This window comes from Scyliorhinus torazame, chromosome 8, assembly GCF_047496885.1.
Source record: "Scyliorhinus torazame isolate Kashiwa2021f chromosome 8, sScyTor2.1, whole genome shotgun sequence".
Taxonomy (NCBI): Eukaryota; Metazoa; Chordata; class Chondrichthyes; order Carcharhiniformes; family Scyliorhinidae; genus Scyliorhinus; species Scyliorhinus torazame.
The window spans coordinates 250300292-250319707 of record NC_092714.1 but is presented as its reverse complement, the minus strand read 5'-3'; the positions used below and the strand labels follow the sequence as shown (position 1 = coordinate 250319707).

Here is a 19416-nt window from a genome sequence, read left to right as displayed (position 1 = left end):
GGTGGATTGGCCGCCCTAAATTGCCCCTTAATTGGAAAAATAATAATAATCGAGTACTCTAAATTTGTAAAGGAAAAAGTGATTCTTGCCCAGCGACCTGCGTCCCTGTTGGTGGGTGTCTTCTGGGCCGACGGTGGCTGGATGTTTGTTACAAGAGCGACAACACACACTGATAATGGGAAAAGGTATTCAGAAATCAACTAGACTGTCCCATTCTCCACTTACCTCCTGCAGGGTTCATCGGCTGTGGTGTTTAGATTGAACGTTTGAACCAAGTTGTACAGACTGACCACCTCTGCGTTCAGGGTTCCAAGTTCTATGCAGCCTTTAAAGTTGGGATACTTCAATGTTTCAGGAGGCTGGAAGACACAGCAGTGCTCTCATGTAGGCCAGTAAAATGTACGAGGTGTTTGCATTTATTATACGTTAACAATGCGATGTACTGGGAAATGTTGAGATTCGTAAATCGTTCAATTCTACACAAAACCTTAGATGAGGTGCCACGTGGTACTGCTGAAGATTCAGGGGTAAGAAATTAGGAGGAGGGTAGCAAATTGGATTAAAAGCTGGTTAGAAGATTTAAGGAAAGATTAGGAGTGAAGGGCAGTTCCTCAGTGTGACAGAAGCGGGCAGTGCTATCCCACAGGCTTCTGTTTCATGATTGCCATGGCCCAGTTGGCAGCATGTTGATCTCGGAGTCATAAAAAATAGCAGGAGGAAGCTATTCAGCTCATTGAGCCTGATCCACCATGAAATAAGATCATACCTGATTGGATGAACTCCACTTTCCCCGTTTTCCCCACTCCCCAATGCTTATAGATCAAAATAATCGCTCCAGGACTTGGTGCAACAACGTAGACTGACACCCCGGTGCAGTATAGACAGAGTGCCGCACTGTCAGAGGTACTGGCCTCCTGCTGGAATGTCAATTGAAGCCCCGAGGACATAAAAAATCCCATGACACGATATTGAAGAAGAGTAGGGGAGTTCTCACAATGTTCTGACCAATATTTATCCCTTCATCAACATCACAAAAAAATAGTAATCGGGGCGAAATTTTCCGGTATCGGCGCGATGTACGCCGACCGGCGCCAAAAACGGCGCAAATCAGTCGGGCAGCGCGCCGCCCCAAAGGTGCGGAATCCTCCGCATCTTGGGGGGCCCAGCCCTAACCTTGAGGGGCTAGGCCGGCGGCGGAGGAATTTCTGCCCCGCCAGCTTGCGGAAAAGGCCTTTGGTGCCCCGCCAGCTGGCGCGGAAATGACATCTCCGGGCAGCGCATGCGCGGGAGCGTTAGCGGCCGCTCACGGCATCCCCGCGCATGCACTGTGGAGGGAGTCTCTTCCGCCTCCGCCATGGTGGAGACCGTGGCGAAGGCGGAAGGAAAAGAGTGCCCCACGGCACAGGCCCGCCCGCCGATCGTTATGCCCCGATCGCGGGCCAGGCCACCGTGGGGGCACCCCCCCGGGGCCAGATTGCCCTGCGCCCCCCCCAAGACCCCGGAGCCCGCCCGCGCCGCCTTGTCCCGCCGGTAAGAGAGGTGGTTTAATCCAGAGGTGGAGAATCGCGGGGGGGGGGGGGGGGGCCCACCAATTGGTGCGGCGCGATTCCCGCCCCCGCCAAATCTCTGGTGCCAGAGAATTCGGCAACCGGCGGGGGCGGGATTCACGCCAGCCCCCGGCGATTCTCCGACCCGGCGGGGGGGTCGGAGAATCTCGCCCCAGGTCGTTATCACATTGCTGTTTGTGGGAATTCCTGTGTATAAACTGGCTGGTGGTGAGCAGCCTTCTTGAACCACTGCAATCTGAGTGGGGTGGGTACACCCACAGTGCTGTCAGGAAGGGAGTACATGGACTTGGACCCAGCGACAGTGAACGAGCGGCCGTATATTTCCAAGTCAGGATAGTGAGTGACTTGGACGGGAATTTGCAAGTGGTGGTGTCCCCATGTATCGGCTGACCTCGTCCTTCTCGATTGCAGAGGTCGCTACATTTCTTACATTACAACACTTCAAAACAAAGCTTCACTCTCTGTAAGGCACTTCGAATTCGTCCTGTTGTCATAAAAGGCGCTCCCGACTTCCGGTGACAGCGGGCGGGAGGCAGCCGCACATTGGAGGGCCCCCGTTCGGGAACGGCATTTTCGGGGCGTAACGCCCGGTCCTAGGGCCAGCGACGGCAGTAAAAGTCGGGAGATAGCGCAAGGAGAAGAAGGATGTCGAAAATCACCAAATAAACGGCCGGGAAAAAAGCGGCTGAAAGTCCGTTGGAGAGGGGAAAGGTCACCGCGGGGTCAACAAAGAAGATGGAGGCTGGAGCACCAGGGAAGGCCGCAGTGCTTACGGCTGAAGAACTAACTAAGGTGATGGCTGCGGAATTCCAAAAGCATTTGGCACAGATTGAGAAATGTATGGAGATGGTGAGGAAGGAGATGCGGGAGGTTTTGAATGTGCTGGTGGAGGAGGCGGTTTCCCCGGTGAAGACGGCGCAGTGGCGGAGGTGCGAGAGCAAGGGGAGGCGCTGAAGGAAGTGGAGGAGACGTTATTGCAGCACGGTGATCAACTTGCCTCGATGGGGAAGGAGATGCGGAAGGTGATGGACACGAACAAGGACCTGCGAGGAAAAATGGAAGACCTGGAAAACAGATCCAGGCGACAGAATTTGAGGATTGTGGGGCTGCCCGAAGGAGTTGAAGGACCGAGGCCGACTGAGTATTTTGCCGCGATGCTGGCAAAACTATTGGGGGAGGGGGAGGATCCCTCCCGATATGAACTGGATCAGGCTCATCGGTCGTGGAGGCCTGTACCAAAGGCGAGTGAGCCGCCAAGGGTAGTGACTCTGCGCTTCCGTAGGTACAGTGTGAAGGAGAAGGTCCTGAGCTGGGCCAAGCAGAAGCGGATGGTGCAGTGGGCTGGAGCTGGTATACCAGGACTTTACGGTGGAGCTGGCGAGGAGGCGGGCTGCCTTCAACCGAGTGAAGAGGGCACTGTACATTGGCAAGGTGCAGTGTGGCACTGTATATCCAGCGAAGCTGAGGGTGACTTACAAGCTCAGGGACTTTTATTTTGGAACGGCGGAAGCAGCGGAGGAGTTTGCGAAGGCAGAAGGACTGTGGCAGAACTGACAAATTGAGGAATGGTCATGTGCCGATGTAACCTCATGACTGTATTTTCTTCTTTTTTTTTGTATCACTGCGCGCGGGGGTAGAGGCTAAAGGAGCCAATGTTGTATATATTTGGACAAGGGAAGGGACGGGACTTTCATTCGAAAGGAGGGCTCTTTGGGGTGTAGGTGGATATGCGGGGTTTGTGTGCTAATAGGGGATCTTTGGGCTTTCCTAGGGCCGGGCAAGGGGGAAAGGGACCCGGGCGGGGGCCTCCACGCTGGCCGGTTTAAGCCAGCCAGTGAACGGGAGTGAGGTGGGGGGAGGGGCTGCAGCCATCGGAGCCTGACAGAACAGGGTCCGAGTGGTCTAGCCGGGGTGGAAAGTTGGGGGGAGGGAACCGAGGTTGGGGGAGGGAACCGAGGTTGGGAGGAGGAGTTCTACAAGAGGCAGTGGACGGGAGGAGCTGGAGACTTGGGGGGGGAGGGGGGGGGGGGGTACAACTGTGGGGTATCATGCACGGTACTCTCTTAGAGGCTGGATGGCGTTGGTTGGGGGGGGGGGGGGTGGAGAGCCGTGTAGATTAAGGGTGACTACGGGTAATCCCTGATTCCTTTTTGTCATTTGTTTATGTAAACATGCGGGTTGAGGTTTGGGGGTTGGTGGGTAGATGGGATTGTTGTTATTATGGGGATTGACATATCTTGTTGATTATTGTGTATTGTTGATGGGTGTAAATGTGGGAGAAAACGTGAAAAAGGAGGAGAATAAAAAAAAAAATTTAAAATAAAATAAAAGGCGCTCCATAATTGCAAGTCTTTATTTCCTCACTGTTGACATCAATGATTTGATGTAAGGCGAGAAGGATTTTGGTATTCCTAAATGGGTAATAGGAGTGTGGGAAATAATTGCATTTAGTTCTTGGGTTTTCACCCTTGCCAGACGAACAGGACTGTCTCAATCCAACTAAAAATCAGACCTGTTTCCCTAGGTTACAGCAGTCGAAGCAGCATGTGCTCCCTCCCTGCTGCTGCTGAAGGAAGATCCACTGAGACAAATGATTGCGAATGAATGGCCCATTTGGCAACGCTTTGGCCAAAGTAGTGTTAGATTGCCACCTAATGGTGGCACCAAAACTATGACTTAAATTTTGATGCAAAGTTGAAACCACACCAATGCAAAATGAAGCATATCTGGTCTAGAAAAAGTCTCTAAGAATGTAAATGATTACAAGAAAGGTTGTTTTTTTGGGAAAAAGTATCTGAAGGTAAGCAAATTTAAAAAAATTTAGAGTACCCAATTCCAATTAAGGGGCAATTTAGCGTGCTCAATCTAGCTACCCTACACATCTTTGGGTTGTGGGGGCGAAACCCACGCAAACACGGGGAGAATGTGCAAACTTGACATGGACAGTGACCCAGGGCTGGGATCGAACCTGGGACCTTGGCGCCGTGAGGCAGCAGTGCTAACTACTGCGCCACCTAGCTGCCCCTAAAGTAAGGAAAATTAAACAATTGCGGAAAACATAAGAATCATTGTTTAAAAAAAAAATTCAAATCAAAATGGTGAAAAATAATTTAAAGTGCGTGTCAGCTCAACTTGGAGTCCAAGAAGGTTACTCCTATTATAGAAACATCCCAGTGTCGCTGTGTTTTGATGAAAAGTACGGCAATGATGTTAAACATGTGTCGAATCTTAGTGAGACCACACGGCCGGCATGGTAGCGCAGTGGTTAGCACTGTTGCTTCACAATTCTAGGGTCCCAGGTTCAATTCCCGGCTTGGGTCACTGTCTGTGTGGAGTCTGCATGTTCTCCCCATGTCTGCGTGGGTTTCCTCCGGGTGCTCCGGTTTCCTCCCACAAGTCCTGAAAGACGTGCTATTAGGCAATTTGGACATTCTGTATTCTCTCGCTGTGTACCCGAACAGGCGCCGGAATGTGGTAACTAGGGGCTTTTCACAGTAACTTCATTGCAGTGTTAATGTAAGCCTACTTGTGACAATGAAAATTATTATTAATTATCTACAGTTTTGGTCTCCGTATTACAATGAGGATATAGACGAATAACACCGGGTGCAGAGAAGCTTGACAAGGGTGATATCCAAAATACTTGGGTATACATATCAGGGATGGAATAACAGGCTGAGTCTTTTTTTCTGTTGGAAACCAGTCGAGATCTTTAAAATTGTGTAAGGTTTTGGGGATCGAGTGGATACAGAGAGAACATTTCCTCTTGTTGGGCAGGGTGTAACTAGGGTGCAACTCCCATATATATGGGAGGGAGCAAAATAAGAGGCCATCAATATAAGGCAGTCACCAAGAAATTCAATAGGGAATGCAGAAGAAACCTCTTCCCCAACGAGTGATGAGAATGTGGAACTCACTACAATAGGAGGTGGTTGAAGTGAACAGTTTAGATGCGGTTAAGGGGAAGCTAGACAAACATGTGAAGGAGAAGGGGATAGAAGGTTATGATGATAAGTTTTGATGAGGAAAAGATGGAGTGCGTGGAGCACAAAGACTGGCCTGGACTGGTTGGGAGGAATATCCAATTATTATTATCACTAAAACTAACCACTAGAGGGCAGAACATTACCAGAATAACTCAATGGTGAAAAGGGTCTGAGATTTTCTGAGACCGATGGCATGCTTTGTCCCTCCTTAGCCAGGTTTAAAACAACACCCCACCTGAAAGAGGGAAAAGAATAGCAACTTGGTACTTACCGTAAAATCTGACGGGTAGCCACCAACATAAAACACAACATCTTCAGGGTTGAGATTCAGCAAGGTGTCATCGCCCTTAGCAAACCCATCTCCTCTGGTCTCGGTTACAGTGTCCTTTTCAACACTGTATGAGATTCGCCCGTACTGCAGTATCCTGTAGTGGGGGAAAACAGTGCTTTAAATAATTTGGGAACGGCTGCAGTTCCCGCAGCCTCCAGATCATGGGAATCATCCCGTATCAGATCCTGTCCTTTCTGCATTCATTTTACCGGTCACCTTAAATTCTATCACCACTTTGTTAGCGGACGTGAATGCTACAACAAAGAGCCGAGAAACAAATGACACCGACAGTAAATGTACACACACGGTCACATCACATTTCTTTAGCTTCTATTTTAACGCGAGAGCTAGCCCTTTATATCATTGGACCTCGATTATATTAGAAAGAAGGATAAATATGCAAGCACATTCATTGTTCCTGTACTGTGATTGCCCAGCAGGCTCTTGCATGGGAAAAGACAAGGAAACAGGGAATGTACCTCTCCAGCTTGACGGTGTCAAATCTATCGCTGCTGATATCCGAGTCGGTTTTCAGAGTGGCCTCCGCACTGCCCAGCTTGTAAATCCACACCAGCTTGCCATTTTTCATGGCGACACCCATGTAATCTCCATGGGGCTGCAAAGGGAGAAGTGTAGTTTTATAAACCCTTCAAGTACAATTGTCGCAACAGTGAAAGAAAATCTGCAGCTTTTCGTTCTTACATTCCGTCCGCCAAGGTACAGGACAAACTGATTGGAGGAACTGGCGGCTTGCCTTCTTTTCTGCTTCTGTTTTTCCCTTTGAATGTAGAATGACAGAGAGGTGTACGCCTTCAGGTCGTCTGGGTTGCTGGGAGGACGCACCTGCACAACTGACGTGCCGTTGAACTTCATCGGGACCTTTACCTGAGGTGAGAAAGAGTTTGGAAGATTGCTCTGAGGAAGGTTTGTGCACAAACCATGCACCTCCCCCCCTTCATCCTCCACTAAAGATTTGGATAAAGATAAAAGAGTCCATAATACTGTACTGAAATCTGTGGAAAAGTGTGCAATGTCACAACCCTAAAGTGGCAAACTCAGACCTCAATCTTCTCACAACCCTAAATACCCCCGAGCTAAGTGGTTTGTGAGGACATTTCAGAGGGCAGTTAAGAGGGAACCACATTGCTGGAGATCTGGTGTCACCTGCAGGCCACACCAGGTAAGGATGACAGATCTCCTCCTTCCCTTAAGGCAATCAGTGAACCAGATGTTTTTTTTACGTCAATCGATGATGGTCTCAAGGTCATCATTACGGAGACATTATTCACTGAATTCAAATTCCACTAGCTGCCGTGGTGGGATTTGAACCTGCGTCCCTAGAGCATTAGTCTGGACCTCTGTATTACTGGTCCAGTGACTTTACCCATATCTCCCCCTAAATCGTATTATGTGCCTGAATTTATAATTATGCATATTATTCATATCTATTATTCATATCTTTATGCTTCTGCAAAAGAGTGGAAGATTCAAAATTCATCCTGAGCTGCAAAATTAAAATTCACCTAAAACCTTGACGACCTACTGAATTATCTGTGTTTTCCATCATCTCTATTTACACTGTATTCCTGAACAACAGAGTGGACAGTTTCTCTGTGAGCACCAGGAGATAGAGAGCGTACAAAGGCATCCAGGAGAATGCTTACTGGTATGACAAATATTTGGAGCTGAGATCTGCAAAGGGGAGATCGGCATGATTTACCGCATGATTTACCGCATGAAGTGATTTATTGTTGGACACTAGATTTTGGCATGTCTCCGGGGCGTTTTAATGCAAAGTTATAGCATTTGGGCTCTGTATTCAGTAAATGTAGAAGCGTGCAGGATTTTATTACAGGATGTCGCTCAACAAATCCCTTCCCAATTGTGTGTTGCCTGCACAAGTTCAGTATGGTAAGTGAGTGTCAGTGTAACACAGTATTTTCTAAGAAGCAGACATCATTTTTCTACTGAATTAAATACTGGCAGTGACTTGAACTAAATTACACATGGAAAGAATTTCAATCATTAAGAAAAATCCGGTAATTGTTTAGCTCCGCGTTTCAGGAATGTGACAAACAACTCAGTAGAGACAAAATTGTGGGGTAGTACTCTGACGCAACAAGTAAATTACAACAACAGGAGAGAGAAAAACACTGTTCAAGTTAAAAAAGGCAGACAAACACTTGCCTTGTTAGCAGCATTTCTGGCCTGGGAGATTAACACACGGATGCGATCAATACTTGTAGAGATGTTTGAAGTCTGGTTCCGAGCTTCCAGTTTATTTAATTTATCCAGGAGTAATGGGATGGTTTCATTCAGAACTGCCACTGTTGCAGTGATGCAACCAGAAACAAAAGTTAAAAAATCTTTTAAAATAATGGAACTACTCAATAAAATTGTGAATAGCTAACTAGTCACAAATCATAGAATCTCTACAATATGGAAGGAGGCCACCCGGACCATCGCGTCTGCACCGACCCTCCGAAGAGCACCCAATCCTGTCCACCCCACCTTATCCTTGTAACCTAACCTGGACACTCAGGGGTAATTTAACATGGCCAGTCAACCTGCACATCTTTGGACTGTGGGAGGAAACTGGAGCACCCGGTTGTTATCGGGCTGGTTTTCCTGACCTTCCAGGCCCGATTTTAAACTGTTTAGGGGCTGTTTAGCACAGGGCTAAATCGCTGGCTTTGAAAGCAGACCAAAGCAGGCCAGCAGCACGGTTCGATTCCCGTAACAGCCTCCCCGAACAGGCGCCGGAATGTGGCGACTAGGGGCTTTTCACAGTAACTTCATTTGAAGCCTACTCGTGACAATAAGCGATTTTCATTTTCAAACTCTGTGCAAGTAAATTAATTTTGGACGGGAGGTGAAATCTAGCCCTTCCTCTCTTGGAATGCCTACTCCCCAAGTTCAAAAGTCAGGGGAGAAGGATGTTGCCCTTAGAAGTCTTGTGCTACCTGAATGACAGAAAAAATGATAAGCAGAGGGTGAATGCCAATAAACTGTCGAGGGATTACTCCCAGCCTCCACCTCAATTATTTTGGCATTGCAGCCTAGGACATTCAAGAAGCTGGTGCTGGGGTTCTTACTGGGACCCTTCTGAACTCAACTCGTGCTCGGAGTTCCAAACAACAAGCCAAAGAGTATCTCTCGGGTCATTAAATAATTAGACCTTGGGTATGCTCTCCTACATCAACAGTCAGGAAGTCCTGAAGCCAGTAGAAAAACCTGCTACTGAAGGCCTCTCTTATTTGTTCAGTCTCTGCCTCGCACCAGGATAGAGGAGGGACCAATGGAAACAGGGCGGCTGGAAGAAGAGAAAAATGGGTGACTCACACACCTTCTACTCTTTAGGAATTGCGTTAGGAAGAACAACCATAACATGGCCTCCTAGCTGTGCCGTCCAATGTTTGGCTCACAGTAAATAATCTGTTCTCTTTGTACTCTGGAGGGAAGATGCAGGCAATATTACAAGTCTGTGTTCTGGACAGGGAACCTCACTTTAATGGGTGAATGTGTGCAGTGGGTCCAGTTAGCAATGCTCCCAATTTTAGAGTGATTAATTTTGCTTGCTGGAAATGTGGGATCCTCAGGAATTAGTGGCCCAGGCCTCCAGTCCCGGGTTTTCACTTTCACCTTTCCATCTGCCTGAAGTACAGCTGGCAAAATTTATCCTTAAACCTTAGGTGATTTCAACTTGAGGTGCAGTCCATGCTTCAGAATCTTTGGCAGCAAAAACTGAATTAAAATGAATCATAGGGCGCGATTTAACGAGAAATAAAGGGTCCCATTTTGGGCACGTATAGCGGAGTGTTTCTCAGCAAGAATGACCCCGCTGTCTAACGGGACTCTGCCACTTTTTTTGGCCTTGGCAGCACTGTCAGGGTGCCTGGTGGCACTGCCAAGGTGTCAGGCCGGCAGTGCCAAGATGCGCAGGAGCCAACAGGCATGCCAGGGTACCACCCTGCCTACAGGGAACTACCCTGGGGCCTCCAATAGCAAGGGAGACCCCACCCCCAGCTGCCATTACACCTGGTCCACATTTGTGTGGAGCAGTACTAAATGGCGCCATGGCGTGACCTCCCAGGCGAGGCCGGTAATTCCCGGGCCTCGGGGGAATATGTAGACATGTTAATCTGGATCACACCCAGTGAGGATGAGATCCAGATTGCGACATCTCACGAGATTTTGTTAAATCCCGCAAAGCGTTCAGAGCGTCGCGAATCTTGCGAGAGGCCTCTTGCGAGATTAAAAAGTATTTTTGTATCACCAAGTCGGGCACGACAAGGCCATTAAATCCATAATCAATCACTTCTGAAGTTTGCAGCATCAGACTTCACCACAAAGTGTTTTATTCCAATTTGATGTGATTTAATACGTTATCTTTTCTCATTTATTGGTTTGTGGTAGAGGGATTTGTTCGGGACCTAGTGCCAAAAGTATCAACCATCAAATATATACAATAAAGTGACGTTGGAAATGCTATTACAGATATATAATCCATGATGGAAAATCAGAATTAAACACTTTTGGAAAATCTTTCTCAGTGACTCCACTCCGGGGCCTTGCAAGTAAACTATTGTACGTGTGTGTGTGAATGTTGGTAGGGAGGGATGAAATGCCACACACCAGATTTATTTGCTTCTTCGAGAGTTCTGTTAAAATCCTCACTGTCGGAAGGCATTCCGCCATATTTCTCTCTCCATTGCTCCAGGTTCTTTTTCATAGGCACCAGAGTGTTCTGTACATTCACAGCTGTGTTGTTCGCAGTAGCAGCTACAAGCTTAGCACTTGTAATGCTATCAGCAATATCGCCTGCAAGGAAAACAGAACTCACACTGTGATGGCATCGACAAAATCAGAGATCTAACAGCAAGGTACATCTTAAAATAAATAAAGGGGTCTTGGGTCAAATCTACTCTGCGCTCCCTACTCCATTTGTAACAATCTGTTAAGGTGGTTGCCACTGACTACAACTCTTGGTGGCTTGCAGCTGGATGTAGTTTGACATCGCAGCTTCCCAATTGTGGAATCAATTGCAAATTTAAGCATACTGAGGGAGGAAGGACAAGCCCTGCTGTGGACTGGACTATCTGAGACTTAATAACAGCAACAACTGGTGTATGTATATCGCATTTAACATAGCGAAGAATCCCAAGCGGCTTCACTGGGGCGCTACCTAACAAGATCATAGATTTTACAGTGCAAAAGGAGGCCATTCGGCCCATCGAGTCTGCACCGATTGGAAAGAGCACCCTACTCAAGCCCACGCCTCCATCCTATCCCCATAACCCAGTAACCCCACTTAACCTTTTTTTTGACACTAAGGGCAATTTAGCATGGCCAATCCACCTAACCCGCACATCTTTGGACTGTGGGAGAAACCGGAGCACCCGGAGGAAACCCATGCAGACACGGGAAGGACGTGCAGACTCCGCACAGACAGTGACCCAAGCCGGGATCCTGGAGCTGTGAAGCAAATGTGCTATCCACTGTGTTACCGTGCTGCCCAAGATATGCTACTGAACCGCATTAGGAGATATTACGACAAGACAACCAAAAGAAGGAGGTGGGTTTCAAGGAGTGACTTAAAGGAAGGAGGGGAGGCAGAAAGAGGCAGAGGTGTTCAGAGAGGGTATTCTGGAGCTCGGGGCTGAGTGGTGAAGTGATTAAAATCAAGGATGCTCAAGAGGCCAGAATTGGAAGAGCACAGATATCTCAAAGGATTACAGGAGCTTAACACCGTGATCGGAAGAGCAGATTGAGCTCCAGTTCTCTACCATGACTGACTCACACCTCCTGGAACCTCAGAGCTGATTAACTGGCGACAAAACTCAACTTTTTAAAAATTCAATCACATGTGGGCCCCACTGGCTCAGCCAGAATTTATTGCCCACCCCTAGTTGCCTTAGTGAAGGTGTTGCTGCGTTGTCTTCTTGAACTGCTGCACTCCATGTAGTGTAGGTACATCCACAATGCTGTTAGGAAAAGAGTTCCAGGATTTTGACCCAGTGACAATGAAGGAACTGCGATATACTCGCAAGCCAGGATGGTACAAGGCTTGGAGGTCCATTTGTAGCTGGTGGTGTTCTTATGCACCTGTTACCCTTGTCCTTCCAGATGGTAGAGGTTATGGGTTTGGAAGTTTCTGATGAAGGAGTCTTGGCATGTTGCTGCAGGGCATCTTGTAGATGGTACACGCTGCTGCCATTGTGCGCCAGTGGTGGAGGTAGTGAATTTCTAAGGTGGTGGATGGAGTGCCAAACAAACAGGCTGCTTTGTTCTGGATGGTGTCAAGCTTCTGGCTCATTGTTGGAGTTGCATTCATCCAGGCAAGGGAATAGTATTCCATCAAGCTCCTGACTAGTGCCTTGTAGATGGACTGGCTTTGGGGAATCGGGAGGTGAGTTACTTGCTGCACAATTTCCAGTCTCTGACATGCTCTTGTAGCCACAGTATTGATATGACTGGCCCACGTCAGTTTCTGGTCAATGGTAACTCCCCATAATGTTGATGGTGGGGGATTCAGTGCCAATGGTTGAATTATCTCTTGTTGGAGATTTACACAACACTTGTGTGGCATGAATGTTATTTGTTACTTACCAGCCCAACCTGGGTATTGTCCAGGCCTTGCTGCATATGTACACTTGCTGCACCAGTCTCTGAGGAGTTGCAACTGGTGCTGAACATTGTGAAGACATCAGCGAACATCCCCACTTCTGAGGATATGATGAAGCAACTGAAGATGATTGGACCTGAGATACCAACCAGAGGAACTCCTGCAGTGATGTCCTCAGGTTGCGATGATTGATCTTAAACAACCACAACCATCCTCCTTTGTGCTAGATGTGACTCCAACCAGTGGAGAGTTTTCCCCGATTCCCCTTGACTCTGGTTTTGCTCGGGCTCCTTGGTGCCACACGGTCAAATGATGCCTTGGTGTCGAGGGCAGCCACCTCACATCTTTGAGTTCAGCTCTTTTGTCTATGTTTGGACCAAGGGCAGCATTGAGGTCAGGTACTGGGTAGCCTTGGCGGAACCCAAACTGAGCCTCAGTGAGCAGGTTCTTGCTATGCAAGTGCCACTTGACAGCCCTGTCAACCCCACCTTCCAACACTGTGCTGATGATCGAGAGTAGACTGATGGGCTTGGTAATTGGTTGGGTGGGATTTGTCCTACATTTTGTGGACACCACTTATCTGGGCAATTTTCCGTATTGCGGGGTAGATGCCAGTGTTGGAACTGTAATAGCCTGTATGGGGCGGGAATTATTGTCTTCCCCATGGTTGTTGTGGATTATGAGGTCCTCCGCCAGGGGCGAGGGATCTCTATTAACCTCGTACAAAAGATTGGCAGAGAGGGCCACGCAAACGGTTAAAGAAACAGACTTTGGGATTGATGGACACCAGGCTGGCACATTTTTGTTCTGATATAGGGCAACGCCACAAGCAGTAACTTGGGTGGCCCTTGTTGAGATGTTAATGAGTCGTAGGCTTCGTACACGATTGAGTTTTATTATCCCGGACATTGGCGCGAAGGGGATTTGCAAGAGTGTTGCCAGTTCGGCGTTGATATCTTCAACTCTTTGCACCGGACGACGAGGTGAACTTCAACGACGGTGTACGCTGGCTCTCTGGATTGTCGCCCACCAAACAGGACCGGTCTCTTACCAAGTTTGGGTCTGGAGACGGCATTTGGATCACATTTGCTCACGGAGGTTGCTCCCTCATAAGATTCCTCGAAGGAAACCTGACCTGGATCCTCCGGACCCATTGCCGGACCAGCCTGCGGTGACGCCTCCAGTCTCTCACGAAGCCGACACGGCCTACGTTGTGTCTTCCGGCTCTAGATGGGAATGCAGAACTCGGAGGTCTCTGCCGGCGATCAGGTCCCCCCACACCCCCGGCCATCCGCCACGATGTTCTTGCTGCAGATGACCTTCACCAGAAGGGTGTACGGCGACTGATCCAGCGCACCAGCTCAATGGCAATTTACCAGGGTCAAGAAGAATGCCACCTCCCCCGCCTGTTTCTCCATCTCCGCCTCATCGGTCATCGAGGGGGTCTTTGGACATAGGGGATGTGGGGGGTGAAGAGTAATGTAATAGCCGCATTAGGACTATGGAGTGGAAATGACTATCGATCTCCCCCACTAGGGGCGGGGCATTTCCATTAATTCCTATATAAAAGGGCTGCCAGTAAGGCACCAACCAGACAGGAACCCAGTAGGGATCTACCGGGCAGTGTATATATCATATTGTAAATAAAACTTTGTTTCTTTATTTTTGCTCAGTGTAGGCTCCCATTGTCCTTATTAAAGTAGCTGTACTGGAACTGCTTGGCGTGGTGAGGGGCTAGATTTGGAACACAAACCTTCACTACCGAGTGGTGCAATGTTGTCGGTGCCTTTGCAGTTCCCAGTGTCGTCAGCCGTTTCTTGATATCACACGGAGTTAATCAAATTGGCTGAAGACAGGGGCATCTGTAATGCTGGAGATCGCCAGAGAAGGAATCAGGAGTGTAGTGAAATACTCAGCACTGGCTTGGGCGGTTTCAGCTACAACAAACGTCAAGATGATCAACGTCATCCAGGATTGGTCAATTTGCTTGTTTGGCACCCCCGTCACCAAGTTCATCTGAATCCTTCTATTGGGTTCACTGCAGCAAATCAGCAAGGCCATTTTAACCAAAGGCCCTATCCTCCCTTGTGACCTTGACCGAGAAGGGCCCAAGTTAGGTAACAAAATAAAGTATACACTGAAACAACAGGGCATGTCACAGCAATGTCATGAGAAACTCATGTCGTTCTTTTGTCATAATGCCAGTCTTTCCCTGTCTGACATATATCAAGCTCACAGCTCAATTCAAGTAGCGTTATTTGTACTGCTGACTAGGAAAGATGGTGCGATTTCTGCCGGGTGTGTCAGCTCGTCCCGATTGCAATGCACCCACACATACAAATATTTTTGGAGGGGGGTGAGCTTTGCAAGGAAGGCAGCGCCTATGCACGCCACCAAGCCCAGCTTCAGAGAGGTCAAGGCATCCTCCTGATCTAAAAGTGACGACTAGTCAAGGCCGCCCCACCACCGGCACCGGGGCTTCAGGGTGCAGTGCCAAGACACTGCCCTGCCATGTCCCCATGTCCCCCCCCCCCCAATTTGTGGAGACCAGTAGTGATTTGCGCTGGCTTCACATTGCGCTGGCAGGTGGGAGAGTAGCAGGAGCCAGGAGAACCTGGCTTAAAGCCAATTTTGAATACTTAAATACCACTTTTAATACGCTAATCTGGTTCACAACCAGCAACGGACTTGCGCCGGGCGCAATGAGGAATTAAATTTAGATTTAAACGCAGAACGTATAGTTTTGGGGTCTCTCCGCTGAAGATTCTGTGCAATGGCTCGGGTTTCAAACAGACTGCAGTATTCCACGTGGAGTTGGGCTATTATCTCAATGTGAACTCTTATTTTGGGCCGTTATATGTGTATGATGTTTCCAGAGACATTTTCCTCTTAAGGAGGCAGCAAATGGATGAAAGGGAGGTAATTAGGTCACTGTCCAGCTCCAGTAGGTGCCATGGGGATACTAGAGGGAGTACTACTCAGACATGGACCCAAGATGGCTCTTATTAACTGCAGCATCAGTTCAAAACCAACATGCAGGTGATTAAAGCGACAGAGGTTGGATTTCAATAGAGATTTAACCATAGTTAAGGAAATTACAAAAAATACTAGTATCAGTAACTGTGACCATGAAATTATCAGATTGTTTATCTAGTTCCTTAATTTCCTAAAAGCAAGGAAATCTGCTGTCTAATCTGTGAGACACCAGAACCACAGCAATGTACTTGATTCTTAACTGCTCTTTGAAATAGTCTAGTCAGCCACTCAGTCGTACACAAGGCGGCTCACTGCCACCTTCTTAAGGGCAATAAAAGCTGATCTTGCTTGTGATGTTGACATCCGATGAATGGATTAAAAAAGAGACAATTGCTTTTCCTTATTGGATGAAGATGGAAGAGACATCTTGCAACTCCTTGATAATTAGGGTTCCAGGAAAAAAATCGGTTCTTTGGGAACAGGTTTGACAGAATAAATTCCGAGCACCAGCCAGACCTCTGGAATCGAACATGAAAACCAATATGGTGGTTGCTTGGGGCACACCTGTAACTGTAAACCTGGTATTCTAAGGACAGGCAGAAATAGTACATTCAGGAAGGGTCTGTGGGAAACAGTTCACGAATCAGTTACAATTACAAGGACGTCTGATTTTATTCATTGCATTTACTTCCGAATAAAAGCTCACAGCAGAATAATGACAAACCTCTAGTAATGCCTTGCAGCATATTTTGAACAGATGTCAGCTGATCAAGGAGTTGTTTCTTCTTGGCTATTGCGTCACTGAGTCGCTCCATTGACGCTTTCAGTTTAGGTTTCAGTTCTGTGAGAAGAGAACAAAAATATCTGACTGCGAACATCAGCAAAAGAAGCTTCTGTCAGACCAGGGGACTTGATCATCACCTACCATCTTCTGATTTCTTCTGAGCCTTTTTAGCTTCTTTCTCGAGCAGGGTGCCTGCCTTCTTCAAATCAACCGCTTGTTGAGCCAGATCTTCATCCATTACTTGCTGAAATGCAGTTTGCAAAAATATGTTTAAGTAAAACAGTTAACCCTTCGTTCGCTTCCATTAGCAGAAAGCTCAACGGCTTAGATGCTAACGTGACTGGTAGAAGGAAAGAGGAGAGTTGAGGGGTCATTTTCTTTTAACCAGAGGATGGTGAGGGACGAGTCATTGCCTGAAGGGGTAGTAGATGGCAGAGACCCTCATCACAGTTAAAACACACATGGATATGCTGGGCGGAGGGGTTTCCGCAAGGTCTGGGAGCTGAGGGGGGCCCTGTGGGGTTGCAGGTGGCGGGCCGGGTCCGCGTACCGCTGTCGTAATGTTGTAGGGCGCAACCGCTGCAGGTCGTCGCCGTGCGGATGCGCGGCCAGGGACCCGGCCATTCTCCGGCCGTTTTCGGCATGGGAACCGGGAGTTTCACCCGGCGCCACTGCTAGCCCCTCACCGGTCCCGGAATCGGCGAGGGTTCACCGCTGATTTTGGCGTCATAAAACTTCCGGGAATTCTCCGTTTGAGCCGGCACTTAGCCGCTGAAACTGAGAATCTCGCCCACTGTTTCTCCATCTGACAGAAAGAGTATGTGGAGGACACAGTGGAAAACACGTCCGCATATTTTGGAAGCACCAGCATATTTTCTGTGGCATTGTTCACTGAGCTGGAGGACATGTTATTTTTTTTAACAGTCGAATTGTTAGCGGAAGGTGTGGCAGGAAACATGATACAGAGAATCAATGTGTGCATGCCAAATGCAACAATTTAAAATATTGTTAGCTGACAGTCTATAGATTTTTACAGTCAGAATGAAATGTAATTTTCTGGTGAAGTGTTGATATTTGGACCAGGGTTATTTAAATCTATTTTGTCATTTTTTATATTTCCATTATAAATGGCTACATTTACATTGGGATTTGGTGTTTGATATGCCATCAATTAAGACGGAGAACGCAGAGTGAATGAACTGTGGCTTTAATTGACTTACAACAGAGCTGGCAGCGTGCCCCAGAATGAGTCAGTAGGAGAGGTCGCAGCTTATATACCCAGGCCCTAGGGGGAGGAAGCCACGGGCAGAGCCAAAACCGTACAACATGTAATATAGTGGCAATACTATACAACGCGTCTGTGGCAGCACAATACAACAGAGTGGTTTCACCACAGTGTTGTAAATTTGTCATGTTGTCATCATACCTACCCAGCAGTGATGGTGGAGGGACGGCAGATATGTGGAGCTACACATTAGCACACATTTAGAGAAAAGCTGACTCCCACACGGAGATAAACCTGGGGAGGCCATTAGCAGCATTGTGTTCTATTTAAAGTTTCCCCGGGCTGTTTTGAGAGTGGCCTCCGGGGGTCTTTTCAAAATATCACTGGTTAGGACGCTCCTTGCTTGCTATAAAAAGGCGGAGTGTGCATGATACCTATCCACCCACTCGTACCTCAAGATTCCAAATGCGATCCCAGGAACTTCGTAGAACTCTGACTGGCACGTTACATGTGGCATTCCTCAGCACCCTGCCCAAGGTGGCAGGAGAATAAATGCCTCAACACTATTTTTGAGCCACAGCCACCCCAGTAGTGTCAGGCCCCACTGGTAAAAAGTAGAATATTCCAATCCTCCGCCTAATCGGAAACCTTCCATTTACCTTTAAGGCCTTCATAGCTGCGTCATTGGCTTCCTTTGCTGCAATCTTGGCTCTTTCCACTGCCTCAATGATACCAGCATACGCATTGGAAGCATTCACTGCTCGCTGAATAAATCCACCTTGGTTTGTGTCTTCAATTGCCCTGTTAACAGCCAAGAGGAGATTTATCTTGGTATTATTTTTTTTAAAAAATATATTTTATTGAAAATTTTTTCCCAAACAACAATTTTTCCCCTCGTACAAAACAAACGTAACAATACAGAAATTTTTAACAATACACAAATAACAAATACCCATTATCTTTTGACCTTAACTAAACTAAAAACCCCTCCCCCCTCCCCCTCCCCCCTGGGTTGCTGTTGCTGGTCATCTGTCTTCCCTCTAACGTTCCCCTAGGTAGTCGAGAAATGGCTGCCACCGCTTGGTGAACCCTTGAGCCGATCCTCTCAGGGCAAACTTTATCTGCTCCAATTTAATGAACTCCGCCATATCATTTACCCAGGCCTCCAGTCCGGGGGGTTTCGCCTCCTTCCACATGAGTAGGATCCTGCGCCGGGCTACTAGGGACGCAAAGGCCACAACGTCGGCCTCTTTCGCCTCCTGCACTCCCGGCTCATCCGCAACTCCAAATAGAGCTAACCCCCAGCCTGGTTTGACCCAGGCTTTCACCACCTTCGAAATCACTCCCGTCACTCCCTTCCAATACCCTTCCAGTGCCGGGCACGCCCAAAACATATGTGCGTGGTTTGCCGGGCTCCCGCCACACCTCCCACATTTGTCCTCCACTCCAAAGAACCTGCTCAATCTTGCTCCCGTTATGTGTGCTCTATGTAGCACCTTAAATTGAATCAGGCTAAACCTGGCGCATGAGGAAGAGGAATTTACCCTGCTTAGGGCATCAGCCCACATACCCTCCTCTATCTCCTCCCCTAGTTCTTCTTCCCACTTTCCTTTTAGTTCACCCACCAATTCCTCCCCCTCTTCCCTCATCTCTCGGTAAATCTCTGACACCTTGCCCTCTCCGACCCACACCCCTGAAAGCACTCTGTCATGTATCCCCTGCGTCGGGAGCAACGGAAATTCCCTCACCTGTTGTCTAGTAAACGCCCTCACCTGCATATATCTCAAGAAATTTCCCCGGGGCAACTTATGCTTTTCCTCCAATGCTCCCAAGCTCGCAAAAGTCCCATCTATAAATAAATCTCCCACCCTCATAATTCCCAACTGGTACCAGCTCTGAAATCCTCTATCCATTCTTCCTG

General features: G+C 48.0%; 1 protein-coding gene across 1 annotated transcript in view; it reads right to left on the bottom strand.

Annotated features, from left to right (window-relative positions):
• lama5 (laminin, alpha 5) overlaps positions 1 to 19416 on the bottom strand; it is a 377969-nt gene that overhangs the window by 52832 nt on the left and 305721 nt on the right. The window contains exons 56-64 of the mRNA XM_072515083.1: positions 18155 to 18296; positions 16412 to 16514; positions 16211 to 16327; positions 10521 to 10706; positions 8073 to 8212; positions 6588 to 6770; positions 6365 to 6501; positions 5826 to 5979; positions 226 to 359 (exon numbers count right to left, since the gene is read on the bottom strand). Of these exons, the coding sequence (XP_072371184.1) occupies positions 226 to 359; positions 5826 to 5979; positions 6365 to 6501; positions 6588 to 6770; positions 8073 to 8212; positions 10521 to 10706; positions 16211 to 16327; positions 16412 to 16514; positions 18155 to 18296 (1296 nt within the window). The remainder of the gene's footprint in view (positions 1 to 225; positions 360 to 5825; positions 5980 to 6364; positions 6502 to 6587; positions 6771 to 8072; positions 8213 to 10520; positions 10707 to 16210; positions 16328 to 16411; positions 16515 to 18154; positions 18297 to 19416) is intronic.